The sequence below is a fragment of the Phaethon aethereus genome (assembly GCF_964289735.1).
Source record: "Phaethon aethereus genome assembly, chromosome: 5".
Taxonomy (NCBI): domain Eukaryota; kingdom Metazoa; phylum Chordata; class Aves; order Phaethontiformes; family Phaethontidae; genus Phaethon; species Phaethon aethereus.
Genome location: NC_138579.1, coordinates 25,657,377 through 25,683,384, shown reverse-complemented (window position 1 = coordinate 25,683,384; position 26,008 = coordinate 25,657,377). Strand labels below are relative to the sequence as shown.

At 40.0% G+C, this 26,008-nt stretch overlaps 1 protein-coding gene across 1 annotated transcript; it reads right to left on the bottom strand.

The window, feature by feature from the left end:
* Positions 1 to 824: 824 nt before the first annotated feature.
* Positions 825 to 16,841, bottom strand: SNW1 (SNW domain containing 1; the record flags this gene model as incomplete). The annotated part of the gene is made up of 13 exons (XM_082001065.1): positions 16,574 to 16,841; positions 13,931 to 14,092; positions 8,661 to 8,756; positions 8,461 to 8,567; positions 7,531 to 7,635; positions 7,366 to 7,435; positions 6,601 to 6,666; positions 5,211 to 5,327; positions 4,713 to 4,854; positions 3,212 to 3,308; positions 2,286 to 2,403; positions 1,113 to 1,276; positions 825 to 1,029 (listed from the first exon to the last, which is right to left on the bottom strand). Exons 1-13 carry the CDS (start codon positions 16,733 to 16,735, stop codon positions 825 to 827), a joined length of 1,611 nt encoding a protein of 536 aa, XP_081857191.1. The 5' UTR covers positions 16,736 to 16,841.
* Between the last annotated feature and the right edge of the window lie 9,167 nt (positions 16,842 to 26,008).

The window sequence follows — 26,008 nt, the reverse complement described above, 5'->3', positions numbered from 1 at the left end:
AAGATAGCGTTTTGCTGAAACAACTAGCAATTGCTGTGCAAATTATATTCAGCTTTCCCACCAGGAGCTTAGCATGTGTGGTTATGGCTTATGAAACTGAACTGGTTATAAACTCATCTTCTGCTTTCCACAGGAATGTTTTAGAAGATCAGAAATAAAAAATACTAAGCCTTCTTGCCTAACTAATTTGAGTAATTTCTATTGTTTTCAGCTCACTCTCAAGCAGCAGGTCCGTAGAAGACACAGTCAAAGAAAGAATCAACGTGAGTGAGCGGTGGAAGGAGGCTTTATTTCACTAAATGTAAAGAAACTAAAATAAAGATTACTGAGAAACTATGAATATTTGTTTTAAAACAGAATCCAGCTGTTTCCCCTCCTTGTTCAAGTAAACTGTATAGCCACACTGAAGTAACACTCAATGATAATTCCCTAGCATCCACTACAGCATAAGACAGTAATTATATACAGCAGGAAAGCTTTTAACAGATGAAGTAAAAGCTAAAACTAAAGCTGTAGGAAGGGGCTACATTCTTACCCTGAGATGCTGGGCAACAGGGAATCAGCAAAGCCAGAGCACTTGCTAAAGAACAATTCCCTTGTGAAATGTTTCAAAGTGGTCTCCATTCCTCCACACTTCAGGGGTAGCTGTCCTAGGTAGAAGAATTTGTGTGTGTGTGTGTGTGTGTATATATATCCACACAATGAGAGTTGTGAACTGCTGCATTACAATGCTGCCCCCCTATACACCTCTGATACAAGAAATGCCTTTTGCATGAAGTCCAAGCTTGTAGTCCATTTCTCTACCTCTGAAGGAGCAGAGGCATTCAGTCCTTCCTCCTCTTTTTGCTCTCATGGTCATGTTCTTTAGGGCGGCTGCTATCTGATGGCCGTTTAGAACCACCATGTTGCTTAGCTTCTTCCAGAAACTTGTCCAAACCAAATGGATCCTCCTCAAATTGAACTGGTCCATCTCTGCCCCTCCCTCTGGTGTTACGATCTGAGTTAGAAAACTCTTTGTCAGGAACAAACCTGCAGGAGAAGAGGTGACACTCAGCTGATTGTAGCTTCAGAGTACTAATTAAGAATATTTCTTCTTAACTTTAACTTCTTACCTGTTGGTCTTTATTCGAGCCTCTAGATCATCACCATACATGTCCTTATCCACATTTTTACTTGGCCTGTAGATGTTTTGGGCCATATCCTTGCCACTCCTCCAAGGCTGATCATAGACATTATAAATTTCATCCTCTCCTCCAGCAAAGCCACTGTCCATACCCTAAGAAGAATGAAGAACAGCAGCAGTATAACACAAATGAGCCAGCTGAAGTTTTGCAGATTTATTTTAACATCAAGATATACTGATGGTGTCACAGAGACACACAGATGGTATTGTGTGATTTACTATTGACAGAGTTCAAGCACTTCACTAAGATATGAGTGGTTTTGGGTCTGGGATTAAATCCAGAGAACACAATGCAATCATTACAAGCCTCGGTCAGGGCCACTTCTACTCTTCCAGAAAGCAACAGGAAGGATTACAGGCCATAACAGATCATTTCAGTCTGCCCTGCAAGTACAGCTGTCTATAACAGCCAAGTACAACCACACAGAAATGTGTATTATTCAGAATTTCTGGAAAAGATGATTTAAGCTGACTGATCCAAATCACACAGAGGCTTATGTAAACTATGAAAGTAGAAGTGCCTGCTTGTTCACTTTTGATTCATCAGCTTTCCCTTCTGCCTGCAAGTCTTTCATTGGAGATGTGAAAAAAGAATGACTGACAAACTGCAGGTCTATTCAGGGACTTTCTGAAGCCTAATCTACTTTTTCATCTCTGAATAGTATCAAGTGCAGGAAAAAGAAATCATGCTGTTAACTATTTATATCTTCAGAAGGACTTTTAACATAAGCAATAATGGGAATGGAAAGTATTTGCTTGTTTCTCTCAGAGCAGATTTCCCTTATTCAGTCAGTACATTTGTACAAAAGAAAATGAGGTCGCTGCAGCTTGAGGGCAAACTAGCTTCTTTCTCCCCACTCCCCAGTGAGAAAAAACAAGCCACAAAAACACTCTAATCCAGTTATACATTCAGAATATTGCCTTTTTATTGCATCAACTATGGATAAAAGAGATCCATAGTTTCCTAACCAGTTATGTAGAGACTTTCAGAGTGTATTCACACCAACCATGAGAACATGGTCCCTTCAGTATTGTAGCCATACCCTCTAAGGAAGAGCACGTTCTCATAGAAAGCTACACATCTGTGAGAAGGTATTTTTACCTTGCTCTGGTTGAACAGCCTCTGGTCGTACTGGATTTCATTGGATGGCCTGGGGTTGGGTACCCCTAGGGCAATAACTTCACTGATATCTCTGTTCTCATTTCTCTGCAGCTTTGACCTGAATTAAAAATTTTAAGTTTTATTAGGTCAGTAAACCATACATTGACATGTTCAGCTGCAACCTGGTCCTGTATTAATTGCTAACAATTTGCCTCTAGAGTCAGATTTTGACTGTTGCCCTTCCTTACTAGGTAACATTTAAAATTTGTCTCCTGGCAAAGGAAACATTTGTGAAAGTTAAGTTCAGCTGGGCATGACATTTAAATTTGCTTTCCCCTATCTGCAATTTACATCAAGCTGACTTGGTCTAAAATGTCATATTTATTTTTCACAAGAACCAGTGTAATTATATTCTGGGAAGGCCAAGCAATCTAATTTTAAGATGTTAGAGATTTTAAGCCTCCAGAAACCACTTGTGCTCAGAAATCTCACCGGCTTGGGCAAACAAGATACTTCATCCTACACTCATAAATCTAAGCTTACTTCAAATGAACAGCTTCAAGAAACAAAGCTACTAATGATGCTCTGGTCTTGCTGAAGTTACAGGATCCAGATTTCAACCTTTGCTGTCAACATGCAAATTAAATCTGAATATACTGCAGTTCTGCTAAATAAAAACCCACCCCAAACCACCCCCCCCGCCATTCATCTGGAAAATACTACATTTAGAAGAGAGAGTACTGCAGTACACTAACACAATAATACCATTTCATACAATGAACGAACAGTGCTTCAAACCAGTGAATATCTCCACAAGGTAAAATTCAGGCACTCGCATCAAGCAAAAGTAAGCCCAGTGTAATAGTTTTGTTAGTGGGGAAGCCAGTGCCCATACAGGAATAAAGCAGTTTGCTTTTGTGACTGACCTTTTGTCAGGGGCTGCCCTGGAAAGATTTCTGTCATGCTGTCTCTCTTTGCGCCGGTCATGTCTGATTTCATCTCTTTCTCTAGCTTCTCCATCCTCTGAACAAATGCAAGATCACTCATTATAGACAAATATTTGAAGTTTGAATTAACTATGCTACAGACATTGGCACAGTGATTCGATTCAGTGTTCTTTTATAGAAGAGAAGTGACCCTTAGCACTATTTAAAATGTTACACTTTAAACAAACTGAACACATGAAAAACCACAGCTTTCTTATGTCACAAGCAATTAACAGTCCTTGATAAAAAACTTCCTTGAAACCTCCAAGGTAAGAGATTGCCAGCCTCCGTGGGCATCCTGTTCCATTACTGTTTGTCCCCATGGTGAAAATTTTTCTCCTCACATGTAGTTGGAACCTCCTGCTTCAACTTTTGACCACTGTCTCATTCTTCCACTGTGCAGCTTAGCGAAGAGCTCTGAGGATTTCCTTGTAGATATGAGAAAGCTCCCATTAAGTCACCCCAAAGCCACATGTCCTGGCAGAACAAGCTTCATTCTTTCAGCATCTCCTGACTAGGCAGATACTCTAGCCCCCTGACCATTCTGATGGCCCTCCACCGAACTCACTCCAGTCTATCCATGTCTGCCTTGTTCATGGGGGCCCGTAACTGCACACAGTATTCTAGATGCAGTCTAACAGGTCACCAGTAAAAGTAAGTTATTATATCCCCTGACCTACTGGTTACACTCCTGCAGATGCAGCTTAGTGTGCCCTTAGCATTACTGCTGGCTTACTTTTAGCATATTGTCCACTAGGACTCTTGAGTCCTTTTCAACAGAGTGGCTCTCCAACCAGACAAGTTCCCAGACTGTTGCGAAGAGGTTAGTCCACACCAGCTGCAGGATTTGGCATTACATGACCATATCCCCCACCTTTTGCAAAGCAGTTATGATCTCTAAGTTCAGCATCTTGATCTTTGAAGTGTCATTTCAATCAAAACATAAGATGTCACAATAGAAATGATTTAGTTAGGTTAGCAGTTTTGGGGCCTAGTGGCCAACAGAGCTACAGTTCTGTAAGATCAATTAAAACAGTGCAAGAGACAGAACATTGTATTTACCACCTTTGAAAACTTAAAAGATGGCTTAGTTCTTGTAAACAAAGCTGCTCTTCATCTGCAACAAGCCTTTTCTAAAAAAAAAAAAATTAGTTTACAACAGCCCAGGAAAGCCATTACTTGCACAGATCCATTAACAACTCCAAAATCCTCAGCAATGTCCTAAACCTGTATACACTGACACACTGTTGTGAGGTTCAAATCCAGATCCCATCAATTTGGTTAATCCACTGGCTGATCAAGTAAAGAGATGAAGAACAGATGTCATGCTTAGAAGTTACAGTTGATATTTAGGTATTCTAAGTTCTCAGAGTATTTCTCGAAACCCACACTTCAGAGTGCTACAAAAACCCCACACCATCTTAGTAACAAAGAAAGGTACCTTTTTCAACATGGGTTTTGATCCCTGCTCTTCTCTCTCTGGCTTTCTGAGCCATTTCTCGGAGCTTTTCCTCATGTTTCTCCTTTTCTTTCTGAGCCATCTTCCTCTCCACCTGGGCACGCATCTCTACTGCCTCACGAGCCTGCACACATAAGACATAGTTAAAATGACAGAAAGCTATCACCTGGGATGCAAGCAGATTTTGTGTCACAGAGTTATCCTGTGAACAGGACAGGAATCAAGCCACAAAGATGAAGTTCAAAGCCAGACAGCCACAGCAGTTAGAACTGAGAAACAAGACCCACGACCTCCAATAATTTAACCCACACTGAGCCACTGATTCAAAGATATTGGGGATAAGACCTTACGTCTTATGTTAGCCAAGAAGCAGGACAACTCAAAAAGCTATAGCCTATCCACAGTTGATTTTCCCAAGAAAATAAACATACGAAGAAGGTAAAACCACATGGAACTGAACAGTTTAAACAATCACCTAACCTTTCTGTCAGCTATATAGAGAGCCTCAGCAAGCTTGGCAAAGTTTTCATTAATATGAACAGTCTGCAGTCCTCTGCCATCTGCAGCCAGACGCTTGTCTAATGGTATGGTGTAACCCTACAGTGGAAACAGAGAGGCAGTTAAGAACAGAAACTAACATTATTTGTTATAACAACCATTATTAGATTTATTGTATAAGAAAACAAAACCACACACAAACCTCACATTCTATCATTAATATGCCTCAACGGACCTCCTTTATACGTACTTCAAATTCATACCAGGTAATACTAAGCCATGCTCCAATTCCACACTCCCCCAAAACCTGAATCACAATTTCCCTGAAAGTTGCATCTTAGTACAAACAACAGTTTTTGATCACTACGGTCCACTCTTTGCTTTGTGTTAAGAACTACATATAATAGCTTTGCCAGTCTCTAAGCTGTTTTACCATTTGTGCTTAAAAACTGTTTTCACTAAACTATTTTTATACCTATTAAGAGGTTACATGATTCAAAATGAGAAAGAGGGAAAGCTGCCAGCAAAAGAAAGAGACACTAAATGCCAATTTTGCCTTCAAAAGCTGAAACCTAAAAGTATTTATAGATGGTATTTTAAGATTTTTTAGAGAGCTCTAAAAAATTTTTGCTTTGGTTTCAGCATCTGTAACCTAAAAGTTGATCTACTAATTAGTGTCAGTCTCAGTTATACAACTGTGTTGGGGTAGGAAAAAAACCCAAAACATCCAAACATGCAGCTTTTCCTTCCTCCATTTGAAAAGGCTGCCTCACAACAACAGCTTGGTAAGTTTTAGAATGATTAGACCAGTTACTGCAGTAAATTACAAATTCTCCTTTCTCTCTGAACATAAACTTACCAGCTGATAAAAATCAGAGGGACAGGACATACCTACTCAAACAAGAATCAAAAATAGCTAAGCTAACCAGTGATGAAAATTAATTAGTGAAATAATGCAACAAGGAGAACTTTCCATAAATTTGAACTGCAGTATTGAAAATAAACATGCTTGGGTCTCTATGAATTACCCTTCCCTTTTTCAGTTTAGATGGCTTTACTTTTTGGGCTCCAGAGCCTTTGGTTTCAGACTCCACATACTGCACTATTAAAGGGATTTTAAGTAATGCCATTCGTTCCTCTCAAAATGCATAATCTCTGCTGTGAAGTAACGTATTTTCTCTCAGTTCTATGCTTCTGTCAATTTGACAGCCCTGATATGCTAAAGAGAAAAAAACTGAGCTGTACAGTTGTGCATTCTCCATCTATCTAACTCTAGAGGTTTTGAACCAGTACTATTCAAGCTTTAATGATTCACAGAAGTCTCCCAGCAGGGTGCAACATTAGAAAGGTGAATTTAAGACAACTTAATTACCTTTGCATTTTTCCAGTTTGAAATGCATGGAGGAATTTTCCACTCTTGCTGCTCTTTCACAGTCATCTGATTTAAGAGAGGAAGCAAAGTCATCTTTAGATTTATAGCAAAATGAAATACTGTGTTCTTTCTCAAAAGCAGCTATGAAACTACTGAAATAAGAGTACAAAGTTCAGGACACTGCTACAAAAAAAAAAAAATCAAACCTTCTTAGCAGCAATAAGATGTTCCATTTCTGTACTGTACCTTTGCCAACACTGAATAAAGTTATGACAGCTTTTTAGCCATTCTCTTCAACTTCCACCACACAGACTGGAACTCACAGCCAGCTTGTTAACATTTGCACATTTAATGGCAGTTCATGTTGTAGGAAACTGATGAACGACCACCACACTCATCTCTCAGAAGGAAGCTAATCCTTAGTAACACAAGTTAGTGTTATTAAGGATTAGCTTAATAGCGTTGTCTAAAATCAGCATCAGTGTACCAAGGCTAAAGCCTCAGTCAACTCATCCATGCTGTGGACAACTCCAGCAATACAGCCCTGCATAAAAATGAGAACTCTACTGAACCTCTGACAAGGTACATAGGTCTTTCAGAACTGCCAAAAAAACCCGTAAAAGACTGCACCAAGCACCAAGTTTATCACTTAACATCGCATCAAAAGAACAATAAAGAGAAGGTGCACAGAAATGACCTAGGTCAAAGTAGAATTTGTGAAACCATCTAGAATTCAAAACTGAGAACAGCTACGGCATTTCCTACCTTTCTACTAGGAGAGTGCATTACAGGTGCTGGAGGAGAAGGTGGTCCACGCGGAATCTTCTTGTTAATTCTGAACAGTTAAGGAAATAAATACAATCGGCATGTTGTATATGGAAATACACTACAGAAACATTTTTTTGCCATGAAAAAATTTTGAATAGTTACTTGAATCTTGGAGGCTCCATAGGGTCCTTCTGCATTTCCACCATCCGAATAACTCTCTGTTTTGCTCCAGAGTTGAAGGCAACACCTTGCTGGGATGGTGTGTACCTGAACAAAACAATCAAAGTGCTCAGTTCTCTGCGCACAGCTCGATATTCCTTTCCCAACTCCATTTTCATTCAGTTCACTGCTCTAGCTGCATTTTCATTTTATCCACACCAGTTAAGACTCTTCCACTGTGAACGCAACGAGCAGGTAACTGCAGAGAGGATACTGGACTGAATGCAGAGAATCAACTACACCAGACAGAACTTCCCAGGGCTATACTCTCCTGTTTCAACCTAGATTCCAAAGTAGAAAAAACAAACTAACGGAGTACATAGAGCATGTCACAATACTCCTTACCTGTGTTTGTGAATTCCTGGTGACTACTTACTGGTTGTTAAGAACCCCTTCACATACTTTTCAGAATTCACCTCAGGCCAAGTCTAACCCTGACTCGGATTTTTTTCTGTGTTCACAGCAGCAAATCATCATAAATGAGTATCAGCCTCCCAGTAATTCCAATTCTTTCCAGTTGCTCATTTTATATAAGGGAAGAGCCTCATTACACACTTTGTCTTGGGATGAAACTCCCAGTAAAGACTCTGTTTCCAGGGCAACATCATTCATAGTGACAAATCTACATTTTGTTGCTAAAACAATAACCCCTCCACAACGTGCCACAACTCATGACGTGTTAAGACATATTGCAAGACACTTCAAACTACGTTATCATTAGTGGGTTAATTCAAAATATAGAAGCCAGTTTCATATGAATTCCAGAAGAACAGAATTTAAGAGGAATTTCTGTTCTCAGAAATTCAAGGAATACCCTAATTTTAATCAATTTTATATATAACGACATCTTACACACACACCAGCACCACATACCGAATGTACTGTGCAGGAGCCAGTTTGTCAGCTGCTCGAACCGGCATGGCTGCTGCAACTTTTTGGGAGACTGATTTCTCCAACGCTGCTCTTGTCTTCTCTGTTATCTGAAAACAAAAGTACCACAGAATGTATCTCATCACATATTGGAAAGCATACAATATACCTCTAATAACTAGGCACATCAGTGCATATAATACCTCTCTAATTGCCTCCTCGTCTGGTCTTTGCAGTTCGGGATCATCCACATTCATGACCTCTTTTGGCACAAGATCTGTGTATTTGCTGTAAATAACCTGAAAGACATTATATTTCGTTAGTGCTGGCAAATAGGAATAAATGTACATTTTCAAAGGAAATGTTTCAGGCCTAGATTATACTTTAGGTACTAATTAAACCTTGTATACAACTCTAAATGCATTACAATTCCATATTCTTCAATGACTTCCATTGAACAGGAATATACTCTAGACCTCATTTTACAGATGGGATAGTCGAAGAAAAGAAGCAATGTGATTAAATATAATTATGTAAATCACTTTCAGAGCTGGGATTAGACATCAGTTTCCTGCTTCCATTTCCTACCCTTTTGCAAGCTCGTCAAAACAGACAGAAAAATCCACATTTGTACTTCTGTTTCCAAGGATTACTTAAGAATTTGATACAAGCCTTTTTTAGTATCTATGTTCTTTAAAAAAAATGCATGCTTGGGAAATCTGTTCTTTACACTTTCCCTCAGTGTACTTCAGTCTTCATACAAAGTGCAGCTAGCTGTTACTAGCTTTAAGCCCCAATTTTAAATATAGGGAAAGATCACTATTAGATGGCTACAGGGAAAAATTTATTGTATTCCATTAATGTTTCACATTTGTCCAACAAAATACATCAGAAGGTCTTAGTTCAGAGGATTGAAATTCATTATAACTATTATTTCAAGTTAATTATAAAATGCATGTCCAACTGTGAAACTGACCTTTAGCCTCAGTATTAATTTGTCACACAAGAGCCATTTACTGCTTCTCATCCTTCAGCCCTAAAATTTTAATCCTCTGAATTAGTATCAATAATATCCTAGCTTCTCAGATGCTGAATGAAGGACATTTGAAGAGCAGTGTTCCTCTAAGGTAATTAAGTCCAAGCGTCCTGCTGCATGAAGAACAAAGTATGCTGAAAGAGCTCAGAGTATCCCAGGAGACAAAGAAGAAAAAAAAAAGTCTAAAAGGTGCTCTAAAAACTAGAGTGCACTGACGTACAAATGAGCTACATGAACTAGCTAAACCCTAAAATATTGCATGCAAGTGGCAAGCTGCATTAATGTGGAAGAAATCCATAATATGGATTAAATCAGCCTGAAATACTAAAATTTTTATCTCCATCAAAAACTTTATACTCTTGCATATTGTAATTGGAGACCTGTTTTGAAGTGATACAGACAGGCAGATAAAGATGTTGCACTGTGTTGATTTTTCTAGGTATTTACCTTATTTTAACGGTAATGTTGAGACATTTTATTAATCTAAGATAAAGACTGGGACTGCTTGATACTGTAGTATACCCATTCACTACCATTTTTCATCTACAAAATTTAAAAGGAAGCATCAGCCTTGTTTCAGATACTTCATTTTGATTGCTACTGAAAAGCAGAATCTCCTTCTAGGCAGAAACAAAATGCTCAGTTTTTGGTACAGCTAGATGATTCCTTCTGTGGCTGGGGCAGCCTTAACAAGCAGCAATTGGAAATCTGCATGTCACTGCCATCAGAAAAAGAACAATCTTACCTAACTGGTTGTGTGTAGCTTATGGTAGGATTTAGACATCAATCACTTTGTTTCACAAAACACCTGGCAGATGCAAGTGAATTGACAGAAATTGGTAACACATAAATGCCTCCCCTCAACATATTTTATTCTATATATCCAGAGCAGCCCTGTACAGTGCTCATCAATCCGACATGTAAATTGAGAAGCTACCATCAAACATTGCAAAATTAATTCCTCCCTTGTCAAGGAATGGTTTCTCCATATGAAGCACATAACCTTTTAGAAGTCACTACAATTACCTGGTTGGAAGCCTAACACACACACACCAGAGAAAAGAATTGGTGATAAGCTCTCAAACCAGGCTCTACCAGAAAGGTAAATATCTTGTGAATAATGAATACTTTTGACTATTTTAGTTATATCCAAGTTCTCTTGTTTCATTTCATTGCTGTGACAGGAGTTCCTTCAACAATGGAACTACTCTCTATGATGAATGTTTCAACTGAATCCACAATGCTGAGAAAAAACTGTAGGTAAGATTTGTGGGTTTTTTTTTTCTCCTTTAATATCTAAGCTGCAGCCTTGGGCCACTAAGGAGAAATCAGACTCCTGCCCAGAAAAATCATCCTTATCAGAATAAAGTAATGGACCTAATAGTTCCATTCCTTGGTTTCACACTCTCTTCTGTCTTAGTAAAAACACAGGAAGCAATTATATGTCCTTATTTTCCCAATAAGGGGACAGAGCATCAGTCTCACCAAAATATATCAATTATTGATGCATTATTGTAGCCTGGCTCCTAGTCATGTGAGTAGAGAAAGTACTGGAAGAATCTATAGCAGCACAAGAGCAAACCACATAGCAAATGCTGGAAATCCTTCATCCGGACAACCAGACAGAACTCCATCCTCAGATCCAGAAGGTCATGCATCCAGGTTTGTCAACATTATCCAGCATTTCATGTTTAGCAGACTTTCTGCCAGCCCCAAACAGAAGGCCTGTCAGACTTTCTCATTTATGTCAGCATTTTTCAAGGAAAATTTTCTGAAGTGACTATTTTTTAAATATGTAAGGGAACAGATGCAACAGAGATGAACCCCTGCAATAGTAGAAACCGCTGACAAGCCATTTAGATAGAGGGTCGGGGTGATGGAACTGCTGCCTCTACAAGAAGGCAGAATACTAAATTCAACTTAAAAAAAATCCATAAGCTGTAGCAAAAGCAAAATTTGCTTCTTAACTCAGACCAAACAAGTAGCTCATAGAACAGGATCAGAAACTCCATCTCATTTCTGGCAGGCTGCTAAGTATCTGTTTCTCTTAGCTCTAAGTATTAAGATTGAAGAAATATTTGAATTATGACTGCAGCTCTCAGGATAATGAAACTTCTGTATGTAATCCTATAGACACTGTACTATCAGAAGTTCCCTCTTATAGAAAATACTCCACATTATTCAAATCAACACAGATCACTGAAGAACTGCTCCCTATGACATCTCTGCCAATACTTTCTCACTCCTGCAAAACAAACCAAGCAATACAAGTTCTGCTACTTTCAGTGAAATTGTTTCAAATATCTAATTTTCCCCCAGTTTTACTCCTCCTTGAATCACAATACTTAATTCCCAGCATTTACAGCCAGCTGGACGCAATCAGAATCAAGCTGATCCAGAAGGCAGAGCTTAGGGTTACAAAATCCTAATTTCAGTTCTACAGAGCCCAGTTGAGAGTCCAGTTTTGGAAAAGCCATTCATCTCCTCCATCCTGGTAAGCACAGCCACAAAACGAGAATATTACTGCTTCTTTCATAGATGCCATATGGAAAGTTAATGAAAGCTGGTACAGATTTTCATGAATCAATACAACTAATGTTGACAGCTTACATTTAACTTTACCTGTTCTAAGAATTTTTCTAACAAGTGAGCACACTGAAAGATTAGTCATTTTTACCTAAACCTTATTATAATTTCTAGTGCTTTTTCAAATATACTTAGCTCCCAACCTAAACAGTTCACGATATGAAAGTTAAATCTGATCCTAGAAGTAAGTAAATATGTATTTGACAAGTTGTAAAAAGTAGGGTTTAACTATACTAGTTTTTTTCGCTTATTTGCCTTACATCTTCCTCAAAATCAGTACGATTATTACTTCTGGTCTACTTTTCTGCTCTAAATTTTTTTTTATGGGATAAGTCAAATTTCTATTTACTGTTAAGTACCGAGTATCAAGTATCAAATATTTAATATTACAAAATTATATAAGTTAGTATGTTAGCACCTTCTTTTGACAAATAATTTGAGACACTGCATAAAGGCTGACTGAACCCAAATGAATGTCCACTCAATAAAAATATTGCCATTGCTGTTTTTCCTGTTTTATCTGACTACTTTCTACTACATGACTGCATAGAGTTCAACTGATTTGAACTAATTTTTTTCAAAGGTACTACAGTAACTTAAGATGCACAGGATGAGGATATACAAGATGTGACACTTTTTTGACACTCAACTGAGTAGTAATTAAATATAATCCTATTGGCATTAACTTTCTGAAACTTTGGCAACCGTAGGATCAATTTAAAACAAAAAAATAATTAATCTCAAAAAGAAAGATTTCCCTTCTATTCTTAGAATGCTCACTCTATTTTTTGTTTGAGACGTAAAGTTCACCTTTTGTTTTTCTATTTAGATAGGTTTTTCCCCTTCCTAATTTGCAGTAACACATGAGGCATAGTACATACCCATAAGCTTGTCAAGGCATTCTAAATTAAAGCAGAAGTCAAATTATATTCAAAACAATTATTCCTATCTATCAACTAAAACCCTCTATAGTTAACCCTCTTTTGGGATTTTCTTTGAGTTACTCTATTTTTTACAGGAGATGCTTGCTATAACAAGCAGCTGGTCAAACATTTGGTCGTGCCTCAGCAGTTTTCTAGCCCCCAACACCTGTGTAAAAGAATTAAAGTTTTAATGCAGCCCACTTAGTTACATCTGTAAAGGCAGACACAGATACTCCTCAAAGTGGACTTAAGAGACTCAAGTAAGTGGTCTCCTCAATACTAGTCAGGACTTCAAGATAAAGTGTCATCTCTTGGTTTTTAGAAAGGCTACTATGTACACGAAATTGAAATTGGTTCCCATTAAACTCAATGAGAATCTTGCCACCACTGAACTTAACACAAAAATTTTGGAGTATAACCTATGGTAATACTTTCTGCTGCAATTTAAAAAAAAAAAAAAAAAGCACCTAACAACACTGAAAACAGCCAGAAGTTTCAAATGTTAAATTAGTAAGATACAAGACATAGGACACAAGGTGTAGTATTCTGAAAGCTGAACTCTCTTTTCTGTCTTTTTTTACCCCCTCTCTACACACTGAAATAAGGACGCCTGTGATCAGGCCTGTTTTCAGTTTCTTGCCTTCATTGGAAAGCTCTCTAACAAAAGCTGCTAAGCTAACAAGTAAGTTTGGTGTAGAGACTCTCATAATTTTTTGCCTTAACTTTTAGTCACATAACAGAGAAGATCACACAGTGATCCCAGTCAAAATGCTCACATCTGTCTGACATTACTTCAGTTCTTAAACTTCAAGAAAACAGGACGCAATCCATTTGGCTAATGCCAGACCAATGAGTTTAAGTTTACACAATGTGTACCTGCAACTCTTCCAAGTATACATGCCAGTCTACATATCTGAAGAAGTATTACCTTGTCCTTCGATTGTCCTTGTCGAGCAATTGCATCGTATTTTATTTTTCCTTCTGCATCCACCTGAACAGCCAAAGCATTGGACATTTTCTTCTTTCGGCCCATATCCAATGGATATTGGGCCACATGAATTTCTGGGAAAGCACCCCCATCTCCAAAATCCTACACAAAAGAAAAAGTAGCGAATGACTAGAAGACAACAACATGGTATAACATTTGCATGGGTGGGAAATGGAATGAAAGAGGGGATTGAGTTTAGCAAAATTAAACATTGCCAGAATGCTCTAATAACTTTCCTACATTAGCTGGTAAGAGAGCAATGGACTATAGAAATTACACTTACTAAAAGAAAAGACACTGAAGCGCACAGACACCTTGCAGTAATTATTGCCTGCACAGAGGAAGAGCCCATATCACTGACTAGGATGTGCAGGGACTACTATGCTACAGACAATACATGACTAAGTATTTAACTCAGATGTGAGTTATTACTTAGAATTTCAAAATTTACCTTCTGCAATAAAGCAACTGCAGAAATAGTAAAATTAAAAGAGCAGCAACTTTTTGATGAAAATTTCTACTGATGATTTGTTGCTTTTCACACCATAATCAAGAAGTTAAAAAAGCTTTCCATTCCTTTCAAAGCCTGTAGATCATAGCTTTACAATGGTATGAGTGCCAAGATATCCCATTTCCTTACTTTGACATGTGAATATGTTGAAAACTGGGCCAGCACCCAACAGCCTGATGTTCTTAAAGTTTACTTCCTCTCTCATTCAATGTGTTGCTGTAAAAGCTTTTCATGAACAGATAACCAGAGACCTCTTAAAGCAGACCATCCTGACTCAAGTAACACTGAGGATGCATGCAGAATTGGTACTATTTATAAAACTTCAGGCTACAGTATGAAATGCAATTTTTCAGAGGAAGCATTTGCTTAAAACAGTATGAGCATCTCCCCCTCGCTCTGTTGCAATGGCACTGCTTCTGTGGAGTCTGATAATGAACCAGATCAAAGAAGAATGGGTGTCTTAAGTAGACTGTCCTCCCTCCATGTTCACCATGTGACCAAATAGTTAACACCACTGCAACAGAGAGAGTGGACCGAGCCTAGAATAAATGAGCAGAACACTTTCTTCCAAACAAGAACATGCTTATTCCATCTTAAAGTGCTCACTGAAATACAGCTTCAGTTATTTAAAGTCTTCCACTGGATGTCCCACATTCAACAACTAGCTACAGAATCAGTGCTAAAGTAGTAGCCAGAACAAAAGTCAGTCATTCCTCAAAATCTTTTACATAACTCTTGATCTATTAAGAGATTTTGTTTGTTCCAATAATGGCATTCCAGAACCACTGGACAACTGTTATGCTTTGGAAACATTTACCACTCTTGAAGAATTTGCATTTGTTTATGAGCCAGAATGGAATCCTCAACAGTTTTTTTGAGATGTGCATCACTTTGTAGCGCAGTGATGCTGAAACCTCTTTGAAAACCTTCATCACCTGACTTCTTAAGAAATTCTTTTGCTAACATTTAGAAAGAAAAAGCACTAAAATATTAACTTTATAATTGACAGTGTAGGGCAGCAACCCTCCACTGGGTATAATGAAGGTACAATTTTTAACATCACATGCTTTATTAAACGCTGAACCTACATAAAATGTTTTATTTTAGAGAACCACTGGAACTACTATTTGAAGTCACCTTATCTAGCAGTAATGGGTCAGCATGATACAGTGTTGGATCCATCTTTACAAAAATGGGACTCAAACATAAATGAGTAAGGCTCTTACTAGCTCACGAAAGTATGGCACTTGGGGACAATGCAGGATCACACATGAAATACTGTATCAAAACCTCAACAACATGCCTTGTCCCAAGAGCACTGGCTTCTGACTCATCAGAGTAGGTCTCAGATGTTCTGTCAAGTACCATTTTAAGTCTGCAAAGTTTTGTGGCTCACTGGGAGAAACTGTACTTAAAACAATTTTTGTAATCAGAGCTATACACCTGTGTTTTGCCTTCTGCCTTTCCAGATTTCCAGCTGAAGTTACGTTAAACTGTCAAGGATTACAGCTAAATACAGAGAACATTGTGCAAAACCCTTTTGCCAGTAACATACTTATACAATGACTAACAAATTTTCAAGTTTCCTTCCAACTCTAATGATTTTCTCCCCCACTAGCAGCTACCTTTTGTTACACTAAGAACAGAATACACATGACCACTCTGTTCTTCAATATACACGTTCACTTATTCCAGCTATAATCTGCAACGTGTATTTAGCAAATAATGACAGAGGAACAATAGAAATGTCTTTCTCAGAGGATCCTTGCCTTCACAGACTGTAAGCTGAAAGGACCATAGACCTATTTCCATATTAAAACATAATAATCTCTAAAGGGAAGAACCCTTAAAACATCCTGTTCACCGTTAAACATTTTAAGTAATCTGGGGAATAGAACAATTTCCCCCAACCCAAGAACACACCCATCAGTCTGGATGGAAATTCTGCACATGGTATGTGGCTTTGTACAATTCTGTGCTACACTCAAGATGGTCAGAGTTTTACTCCAGAACATATACTTTTTTCCCCCCATTAGCAGACACACTACTACAGTGTGAATTTAATTATCTACCTCTAGCACTCGTGGTATCCATCCTTTCCGGTAACCATATGGGGGAGGTTCCCGTCGTGACGAGACTAGAGCAGTCTGCCTAGATCTTTGAGCTCTTGCTCTTTCTTCTAGTTCTAGCTGGTCTTGAGACAGCTGAGTTGGAGCTGGTAAAAAACTGCACATCCACAAACAGCCACCAAAAAAAGAGACACATAAAAAAAGTTAATTCACTGAGTGACACTCAACATGTTCAAGTATACTACTAAACTGTAACTTTCTCTACAATCACTCTATACAAATTAAAAAACAATTATGAAACTTGAGCATTGTGACCATAAACCCGAGGGCAGTAACTTGTGAGATTACAGATGCAAAAGCAACGTGTGCTCCCTCGGCATGCCGGAAGATCCCTATAAAATCTAATGCTAAATTCATTCACATCTTGTTTGAAAGGGCATGTGTGACAATACCCATTCTCCAACAGGAGCATCACACACCACCGTATATTCTTTCCGCCACTACAGAGCCGAAAAAGAACGCCCTAAGTACCAATGACTCCCCCCGCTTCCTTTCCTCACAATACAAACGCCCACAAAAAGATCTGTCAACAAGCTCCCCCTTCAACGCCAGATATGTCCCAGCCTAAGCCAATTAGTCGAAACACAATTTCCTCGCTTTTTTTTTTTTTTCCCCTCAACTCGCTTAGACTACGGGGCTCTTAGTCCTTCTTTAAGCAAGCGCCCACTTCCGAGAAAGTCGGCTTTCCAAGGCAGACCGCTGAAGTCGCCCTCCTGAGCCTTGCCAGAGACGCAGCAGCTTGTACCAAAGACCTCTCGCCCTCCCTCACGGTAAAGCCACCCCGACAAAACCCCACGGATCCGACCACCTCCAGCCGAGGCGGAGGAGCTCCCTTCTCCGTCAGAAAACACGCGAGGTAGGCAGAGCCCTGAACCAGAAGCAGTGCCAAACACTTCCTCCCGCCAGGACAGGACAAAGCAGGGCAGGGCAGCTCCCCCAAACCCGACCCGGCCCTCGCCGCCCTACCCCCGGCCGCAGCCCGGCCTCCTCACCGGCCGGCAGGCTCACCGCCGCGAAGAGGCCGCGGCCCTGCAGCGCAGCCTCTCTCGTCGGCCGGAGCCTCTCAGAGCAGCTGGGAAGCCGCCGGCCGCCGGGGAGAGCAGTCCCCCGAACCGCACCGCAGGTGGCCAGCCGGACCCACCTGGTGAGCGCCATCTTGCCGCCTCCGTCGTCTTCTCGGGAGCCAGGCCGCGGGTGAAGGGCGGTGACAGCAGTTGCGCATGCGCCCCGCTACGCAGGGTCTCGCTGGGAATCGTAGTCTCTGTGACGTCACCGGGAAAATGATGGGGCGCATGCGGACAGACCGCAAGGCGTCTTGGGAGATGTCGTTTTTCCACCTCAGCGACGCTGAGAGGTGGTCGCGGGACGCCGCCCGCCAGGCAGCGGCTCGGGAATGGCTGCGCCTTCGGGCTGAAGGGGCTTTCCGGGGCGGAGTCGCCCGGGGGGATATTTGCCTCCTTCAGGGCCGACTCGGAGCGCCCGGGGCTGTGGAGGACAGCTCCGTCTGTGCTGGCCGGCCTCTAGGCCGCTGCGAGATGCGGACTGCAGCAGGCTGTGGTCCCAGGCCCGGCAGCCAAGTGAAGGCCACAGTCTAGTGAACCCCCCAGCCACCATGCACGGTGTCTCCCATATTGCGTGACTGTCCCGCTTGGGTACCTCCCCAGGTGTTGCTGGCGTCAGCACACTTGGGCAGAGGAGATGGACCTAGGGAAATGGCACAATCCTAACAAGTGTGCACCAGGAACGTGAGAGCAATACAGACCCCTGAGGCACAACTGGAAGAAAAACAAAAAGAGGGGACCTTAGTACAATGTCACGTCTATTCATATTGTTTCCAACTAGCTCAGTAACTTCATGGTTCATCCGGCTGAAGGTGTGCAAGTAAAAAGCAGAAAATACAGAGCAAACGGATTCGAATAAAAATTCTTACTCTGGTATCTGCTACTTGGATATCACTGAACTGGAACATGAGGAAGAAGGGAGGAAGAGTGATTGAAAGTGCTGTAAAAATACATTGATTCAAAGTAAAAACTTCTGTATTAAATGCCAAGAGTTGTACTGTACTTGTGTAATGGGCATCCATATGTTACATAGAAGTTTTTTTAAATCAGACCAAGAGATGCATTCTTTAGAGTATGGCCAAAATGTGGAATAGGGAAAAATACTTCCCAGAGAATTGTGGTGGGAACTAGGTGGAGTTTTTTGTGGGTAAGTTGCTATTCATTTTGAAGTGCTGGTATATGCCACCATATAAAAAAAAATTAGTTATTAAATAGTAACTGCTATTGTTATGTTAGCATCTAGTGAATCAAAGAGACTTAGAGTCCCATTGTGCTAGGCATGGTTCATCTAGATATGAAACAGAAGCTGGCTAGAGAAGAAAAGGGTAGAATGCATAAGAAACAAACACACAGAGTTTTTATTAGAAATAAAAAAATCATACCATACGAGGCAGGAAGACTAGAAGGCAGACTAAAGGTCTGTCTTGCAGTCTTCTAGTCATTTTGTCCATCTTATCATCTTCTAATCTGCAGGATGGCCTAGTCCTGCAGACTAAATTCATCTGCTACAATTTCTAGGATGGGAAAGATTTGGAGGAGGGTAAGCGCAGGACTGTTGCAGTCCTTCTGTGCCAAAACCCGTGTCGTCTCCAGTAGGAATTAGACTTCGGCTTTGCATGTGGTGACAGCAGCTCTATCATCACCTCTATGAATGACAGATACTTCCCCTTCTCTCTGAGAGAGCTGGCCTCTTATGAGCACTTTAGACAAAGCTAAAGATACAAGACACTGACATATATCGTTTATCAATAATTTTCCTGAGCAAAACTAATCTGTCATCTCTCCTACCTGTTTCTGTCAGTCATTTAGCAACGTAATTGCCGTTGTCACATCTGGCAATATTGCCTCCTGATTCAGGAGCCTCCTCTTGTCATTGGAAGTTGCTACGGTCTCTGTTTCCAGCTGTTATACTAGCCTCAGCTGAAAAACTATCTTTTCTCCCTGCTACTTTTACATTTCTCCTTCTTCCTTTGCTGTGATGCATTATTTAATGCTGTATGGTAAATATACAACTTTGTGAGCTATTTCACAACATGACAGCCACAATACAAAATCATTGTTTAAGAAGGTAAAATTGTGGGCAAGCAATATGCTTCCGCTCCTGCACTAGGGAGATGCTGCTTTGGTTTCCTTAGTCTCGTGGCTTGTTTGTAGAACTGCGCAGTCACTTTCTCTTTGCAGACACTAAGCTGTTCATGCTTGCAGTTGGTTATAGCTGGCTGGCTACAAGTAACACCAGTTGTTTTTAATACTTCATTTTCATCCCCTTGAACTTCTTTCTTTCTCATTTCTTTTTGGTTTAAATGTCTGAATTGGCTAATTTTGAGTTTGTGAATATGTAAGGCTCTTAGCACTGGGTAGAAGGGGACATATGGAATGAATGGGCTGTACAAGCTTATTCAAAATCATATGGCTCTGTAAACATATCACAGTCTTTTATGCACGTGCTGCTAATCCAGCTGTAAATAACTTCTTGTCCCTGCCCTGATTACCTATCATGTATCAAACCTAGAAATTGCTTACATACATGGTTTAACTGGTCAAAAATGTTTACTGGGATTAAACAAAAATGTTTAGAAGTTCTGAACTCAAAAACTGTGGGAAGTTTGGATCTTTTTCAACATTTTCAAAATGGACCATTTCAAGCTTTGGTGTAAAGCGATATTTGTTGGCCAAGTACAGGCTGAATGAGCTTACTTTTTTGAAAGTGGGAAAATTCTTTAAACCAGAATGTGTTTAACTTCTGATCTAATACTTTTTTTTTTCCCTATGTAGAATGGTGTTTTGATTGGTTTGTGTGGGGTTTTTTTTCCAATTTTCTTCTTGAAGTGGGAAAACAATTTATTTTTTGTGTTAGGTTAGCCACCAGATCAAAGAAATAAATTATTCACATAGTTGTCCTTGAACCTGACTTGGTACACCTCCCATTACTTCTGTCTTCTGCTTCTCATGATGTTTTAATTAAAGAATTAGCACTGTGCGGTGCCTGAAGATGTACGCCACATGGGTGGAGATCCAGGAGGGTTATGAGAGAGAAGCAGCTTAGCATTAATTTCTTGTGCTATGAAGTAACAAAAAGCCTTGTGCAGCCTGCGGATGTAGAAAGTAGGGACATGGTGAACTGCAGAGGGACTCTGTGTTGTCTTGGTGTTCAAGTTTTTAAAACAACGCTGGAAGATTGCAGAGGGTTAAAAGACTACAAAGGTAATATAAAGCTAGTGTTAATTGGAATTGTAAGGGAAATAAAATAAGTAAACTCAATTTTTGGTGAACTTTTAAGATGTAAATGTTATATTGCCAGATTAGAATAAGGTAAACTCCAGAATGAGGTAAACTCCATTTATCTGTACTTACTGTCAATTACAGTATAAGGACAAATGATCTGGCTAAGCAAATTAAGACATTTAGCATGTTTTGTTTTGCTCATTGTAAAAGGATTGAGAAGAGATTTGATCATCACATATGCATACCTGTACAAGTTAGAAATGCAAGATCTGAAAATACTCTTTAATCTTGTAGAGGAAGGCAAAACAAGAACCAGTGACTGGAAGTGGAAATTAAGGAAATTTAAATGAGAAATGAGGGAGAAATATTTAACAATGAGAGAGATTAACCTTTGTAAAGCTGTGGGGAGTGCTCACTTTTCCATCCCGTGTTATCTTCTAATCAAAGCTGAAGTCTCTTGGGAAGAGATGCTTTCATTATTACAAGCCGGAGCAACCAGGACCCATAGAGGAATAGCCAGATGAAACTTAGTGTCCCACAATATATACAGACAAGAAAAGTTAATATTCTCTTCTGGCTCCGTGAATTGATCATCTCTGTGCATCTCATGTATCTCCTAGATCTGGACTTTTTCTGAACCAGACCTGGTAATCGTCCTAAGATGCCAGCTGTGGCAGAGCTTTGATAAGAGGAAACATTAGGCAAGGAATAGTTCTGAGATCCTTAAACACTTTTTCCCTGAATATAACTCTGTCTCTAAGATGGAAGGATGAGTTCTTTTTTATTTTTACCATGATCTTTTATGCTTAACGTTTCTGGACAGTAACGTTATCAGGTCTCCACATACATGACTTTTCACAAGTACACTAAAATGATCCTCTGTTTCGTGAGTAAGGAGTTCAGGCTCTGCAGAGGAGTTAATCCTTGGCATGGCTGCCAGCAGGGACATTTTTAGTTTGCTGCAAATACCACAACTGGTTCTGAGAACATATTTCTGATGCATTACAAGGAGTCTTTTGGGGTAGATTTAGGCTGGTAAATCCTCTGCACCTTTTTTATCTACTTCAGCACTTTTTGTATTTGCAAATGCAAAATTAAATGGTTCATGAAAGATCTTGTAACAAATGAAGATGACAATACAAAGTAATGGAATAAGCTGTTGTTAATATCAGATATCTGTATGCCTAATACTCACTGCACATTGTGGGATAAAAATGATCAAAATAAATTACACTTCTTAAGGGGTAAATTATGTCACAGGTAAGATGTTAACAGTGAAAAAGAAGAGATTTACCTACATGGAAAGGTTCAGCCATGTCAGGAAGCTCTGCATTTTACATCCCCTTATGGGTTACAGGCAACATTCAGGAGGAATAATTATAGCTGGGGGGAAAAGATCAGAAGGTCTATTAGTGCTTTTGTAAAAATCTTTAAATTCTTCAAGCAATGTCTGTATTACCTAGAATGACTGAAAGAGAAGCTGGTATAATTTCTATTATTTGTTATACTTTGTAGAAAAGTAAACTTTCTCAGATAGGCAAAAATCATCTCACGTACTTCTGTAACACCTTCCAGACTCCAGGGTGTTTTGCATTCCACTCCCAGCTGATAAACATCTTTTAACACAGGACACGGTGGCCCACTAGCACTTCCCAATGACCTGTGAGAAGTGGAGTATCCTTTAGCCACCAACAGCTTTAGCAAACAAAGCGAAGGAGAATTTTTTTGCCAACAGAAATTATAAGAGAGAGCTATGGAGGTGGTGTGTGATTGTCTAAACTGAAACTGGGCAACAAGGTTGAACAAAGGCCTTGAAGGCACTAAATACTAGTAGAAGTGGATTTTGCAGCTCACCTAAAGCACAGCTCTCAAAGCAGCACATCACGTACTGTTGCCACATTCAGACGTTGGTCACTACTGACTGGAAGGCACTGACCAACATGGGGCAACAGGCATGTTTCGAGAGCTGTCTTATCCAAATACTGGCTCTGTACAATATGATCAGTAAGAAGATCTTATTCTAAAGTTGGATGGCTCCCAGAGTCAGCTCTGAGGCTTCTGTTGCTGATAGAAAGACAAAATCTGCCAATCTCCATTTTAAGTTGGACCGAGAACGAGGGTGGGTTTGGCCTGGCAAGAGACCTGTGGAATATGTTAAGCTACCTTCTGGAATTTGCTCCAGGTAGGTTCTTTTTCTTCCTGACTTCCATGATGGTTTGCACATCCGTCAACCCTTATACAGAGGTATTTGTAATATTTCTTCTGGTGACGTGAACTAACCAGAAAAGAATCAGAAAATATTTCATAAATACAGCTTTCTAGCAGCAGAGAGCCTGCTAGCCAGATCTTCAACTTGTATAAATCTGCATTGCTACAGTGACTTTTAGAGCTGAACTTGTTTATACCTGCAGAAGATGGATCTGCCTCAGTATTTCTGTTGCTGACCATCCGCGGAATGGCAGGACAGATTAGAAGAATGAAGAAGGATCTGCTGTGTCAACCTGTTCTTCCCACTGCACTGGTAGCAATTTCTCCCCATACCTTTTCCTGTCTCCTTGTTAAGCTAGTTCTCTGGGTCCACAAAATCATAGGATCACCTGCTTTCTGGGACTCTTTTGACCTCTCCTCCCATGCCTCTTCCTGTACACGAGGAATGTCTGGTATCAGTGAGACTTTCCAGATATCTTTCCATGGTTTTCATCAATAGGAATCATAAAAAGAAGTTGATTCCCAGTAGGAAGAGCAGGTGCTGACCTTCTGTCCTCTGTTCAGGCAGTCTGACCGCTCTTCCCGCTCCAGTGCTTGAGACAAGAGAGGTTTCTGCATTTCATGAGATTCATATCTGCGATGCAAATGTCTTCAACAAGAATGAAAAGGAATGAACAAGAATGAAAAATAAGAATGAAAAAGCTTTTTGCTTTTCGTCTTTCACAGCAATTTGGGGTAATCTGAGATTTAATTTGTTCACCAGTTGAAAGGGAAAGGGAAATCAAGCCAGCACGTTTTGAGCCGAGCTCTTTCTTGCGCACCCTTGTGCAGGCTTACACAAAAGAGCTCTGATCAGTCTAACTAGGTGCTTGTTCTAATTATAGAAAGATTTAGTGTTGGTTATATAATTGCCCACTGCACGTCGGCACATGGCATTGTTATCCTGCAAAAGCCTCTTTTTTTTCCATCCCCTCTCTGCAGTGGACCCAGCATCAGCCTGTTTAACTGAGAGCCGCAAGGAACAGAATTAATCTGAATCAGCCTCCAGGAGAGGCCAGCAAAAATCAGATACTGACCTGCTCCCTTTGCTGGTAGCTTTGCCAATGTGTGTGATCTAGTGGCTTGAGCAGGGGATTGATAGCCTGGGCCACAGTCTTAAGCATCCTGGCTAGAAGGAGCAAGCTGTGATCAGGAATCAGTGGTTGTGCTGAGGTTACAATCTCTATTTTGGCTTTTTATATGCAGTAACCCAGCAGCTTTAAATGGGTACCCTGCTATTAAGCCCGTTATCAGCCTGAGCCATGGAGGTCATGAATTTGCAAACACAAAAATCTATAGCAAAACTTCCACAGGCTGTAGTAGATACAGGAGTAGATCTTTTCCCCATATTTCTAAGGTTATTTTATTCTGTGATTCAGAGTGGTTACTCTGTTCAGCCTGCACTCATTTCTCTCTTGTTTTCTTAGTAGTACCTCATGTGTGCATCTCCCTCATTTTTTATTTTCTTCCTCTTTTAACATCACCCTCTAAACTGTAAAGCCTTCTTCCAACAAATAGCCTTTCCTACACGATTCGTAATGGTCCAGGACTAAGCTGGGATGCTTCACTGCACCCCATCAGTTCAAAAGCTCCCATCTGTCCGAGAAGTGAAGGAAACTTGTGGGATTGTAGCCAGTTTTGCCATCATAAGGCTGATGCAGCAACTGGCCATGTGAGCCCTGTATCCTCAGTGTGCTGGCAGGGTAATCACCCTTAACTCTGCCCATCATAACTTGTAGCTGCTTCATCAGGAAGCCCACCTTGTGCGGGCATTTATGTTAATGTGTGCTGCGGGGGACAAGCAGGGAAACGAAGCCAGCTGGAAACAAATGGAGTACCCAGCAAATATTCCCAATATTAATTTGACCTTTTAGGAAAACCTTTAATACACCACTGTCCCACAGCCAGGGAGAAGGTGGACAGGTGACCTTTACAGCACTCTCTGCAAGAGCTTGGATGAAAAACCTGGTCGTCCTGGAAGAGAGGCTGGTCATCGGGATCTTTCCTTGAGCACAATGTTCTGTTTTATTACTCCTTCTCCTAGAGGCTAAGACCTTTTGCTTTGTAATCTGAGAGTTTCTAGATCCCGTTTTGCCCTGTCTCTATCTTTTCGGGTGCAACTGTATCCCTGCAAATAGGCGTGGAAACACAGTGTGGTGACACATTCCTGGGTTTGTTTCAGTGTTTCCTGAATCCTGTCCGAAACTTTAACTCTCAAAGAATTATTAAGATCTTTTTGGTCTCATTCTGGTTTTGGTCTCTGGCATCCTTTTAACGTAGTAAGGATTAATTGTGGTAGCCGTGTCCTTAACTCTGTCCCAAATACTTAAAATTTTCCACTATGGGGGTTCCCTGGTGGTGTTGAATTGCAGGTTCTCTTTATCAGAAAGATACTGACTCGAAACCAACATTGAGTTTCCTTCTTTTCACAATAGGAGAAAAGTTCAACCAGAAACACCAAGTTTCAAGTGAGTTACTGTCAAATTAGGTATTTGCTCCAAGCAATATGAATCTCTTACAATATTTATGATGATTCAGCAACAATTTTTTTCATTCTCTGCTTTGTTCTTTCTCTTTTTTTGTTTTTATTGCAAGAAGACTTTGGTGAAGAGATTGGTTTTGCATTGAACCTTGAATATGATAAAATTTATTATCATCTTCATTTCTTATAGTAAGGAGCTAGAGGTTAGCTGCAGAGAAAGCTTTTTTTTTTTTTTAATTTCTGCAATTTTTTTCCTTGTTGCCAACAGCTCTTTTATTCTTGATGAACGCAGTTGTTGTACTGGATCATTCTCTTGGAAGGAGAACAGCAGTTTCTGAGATATTTATGATACACATCTCTTTG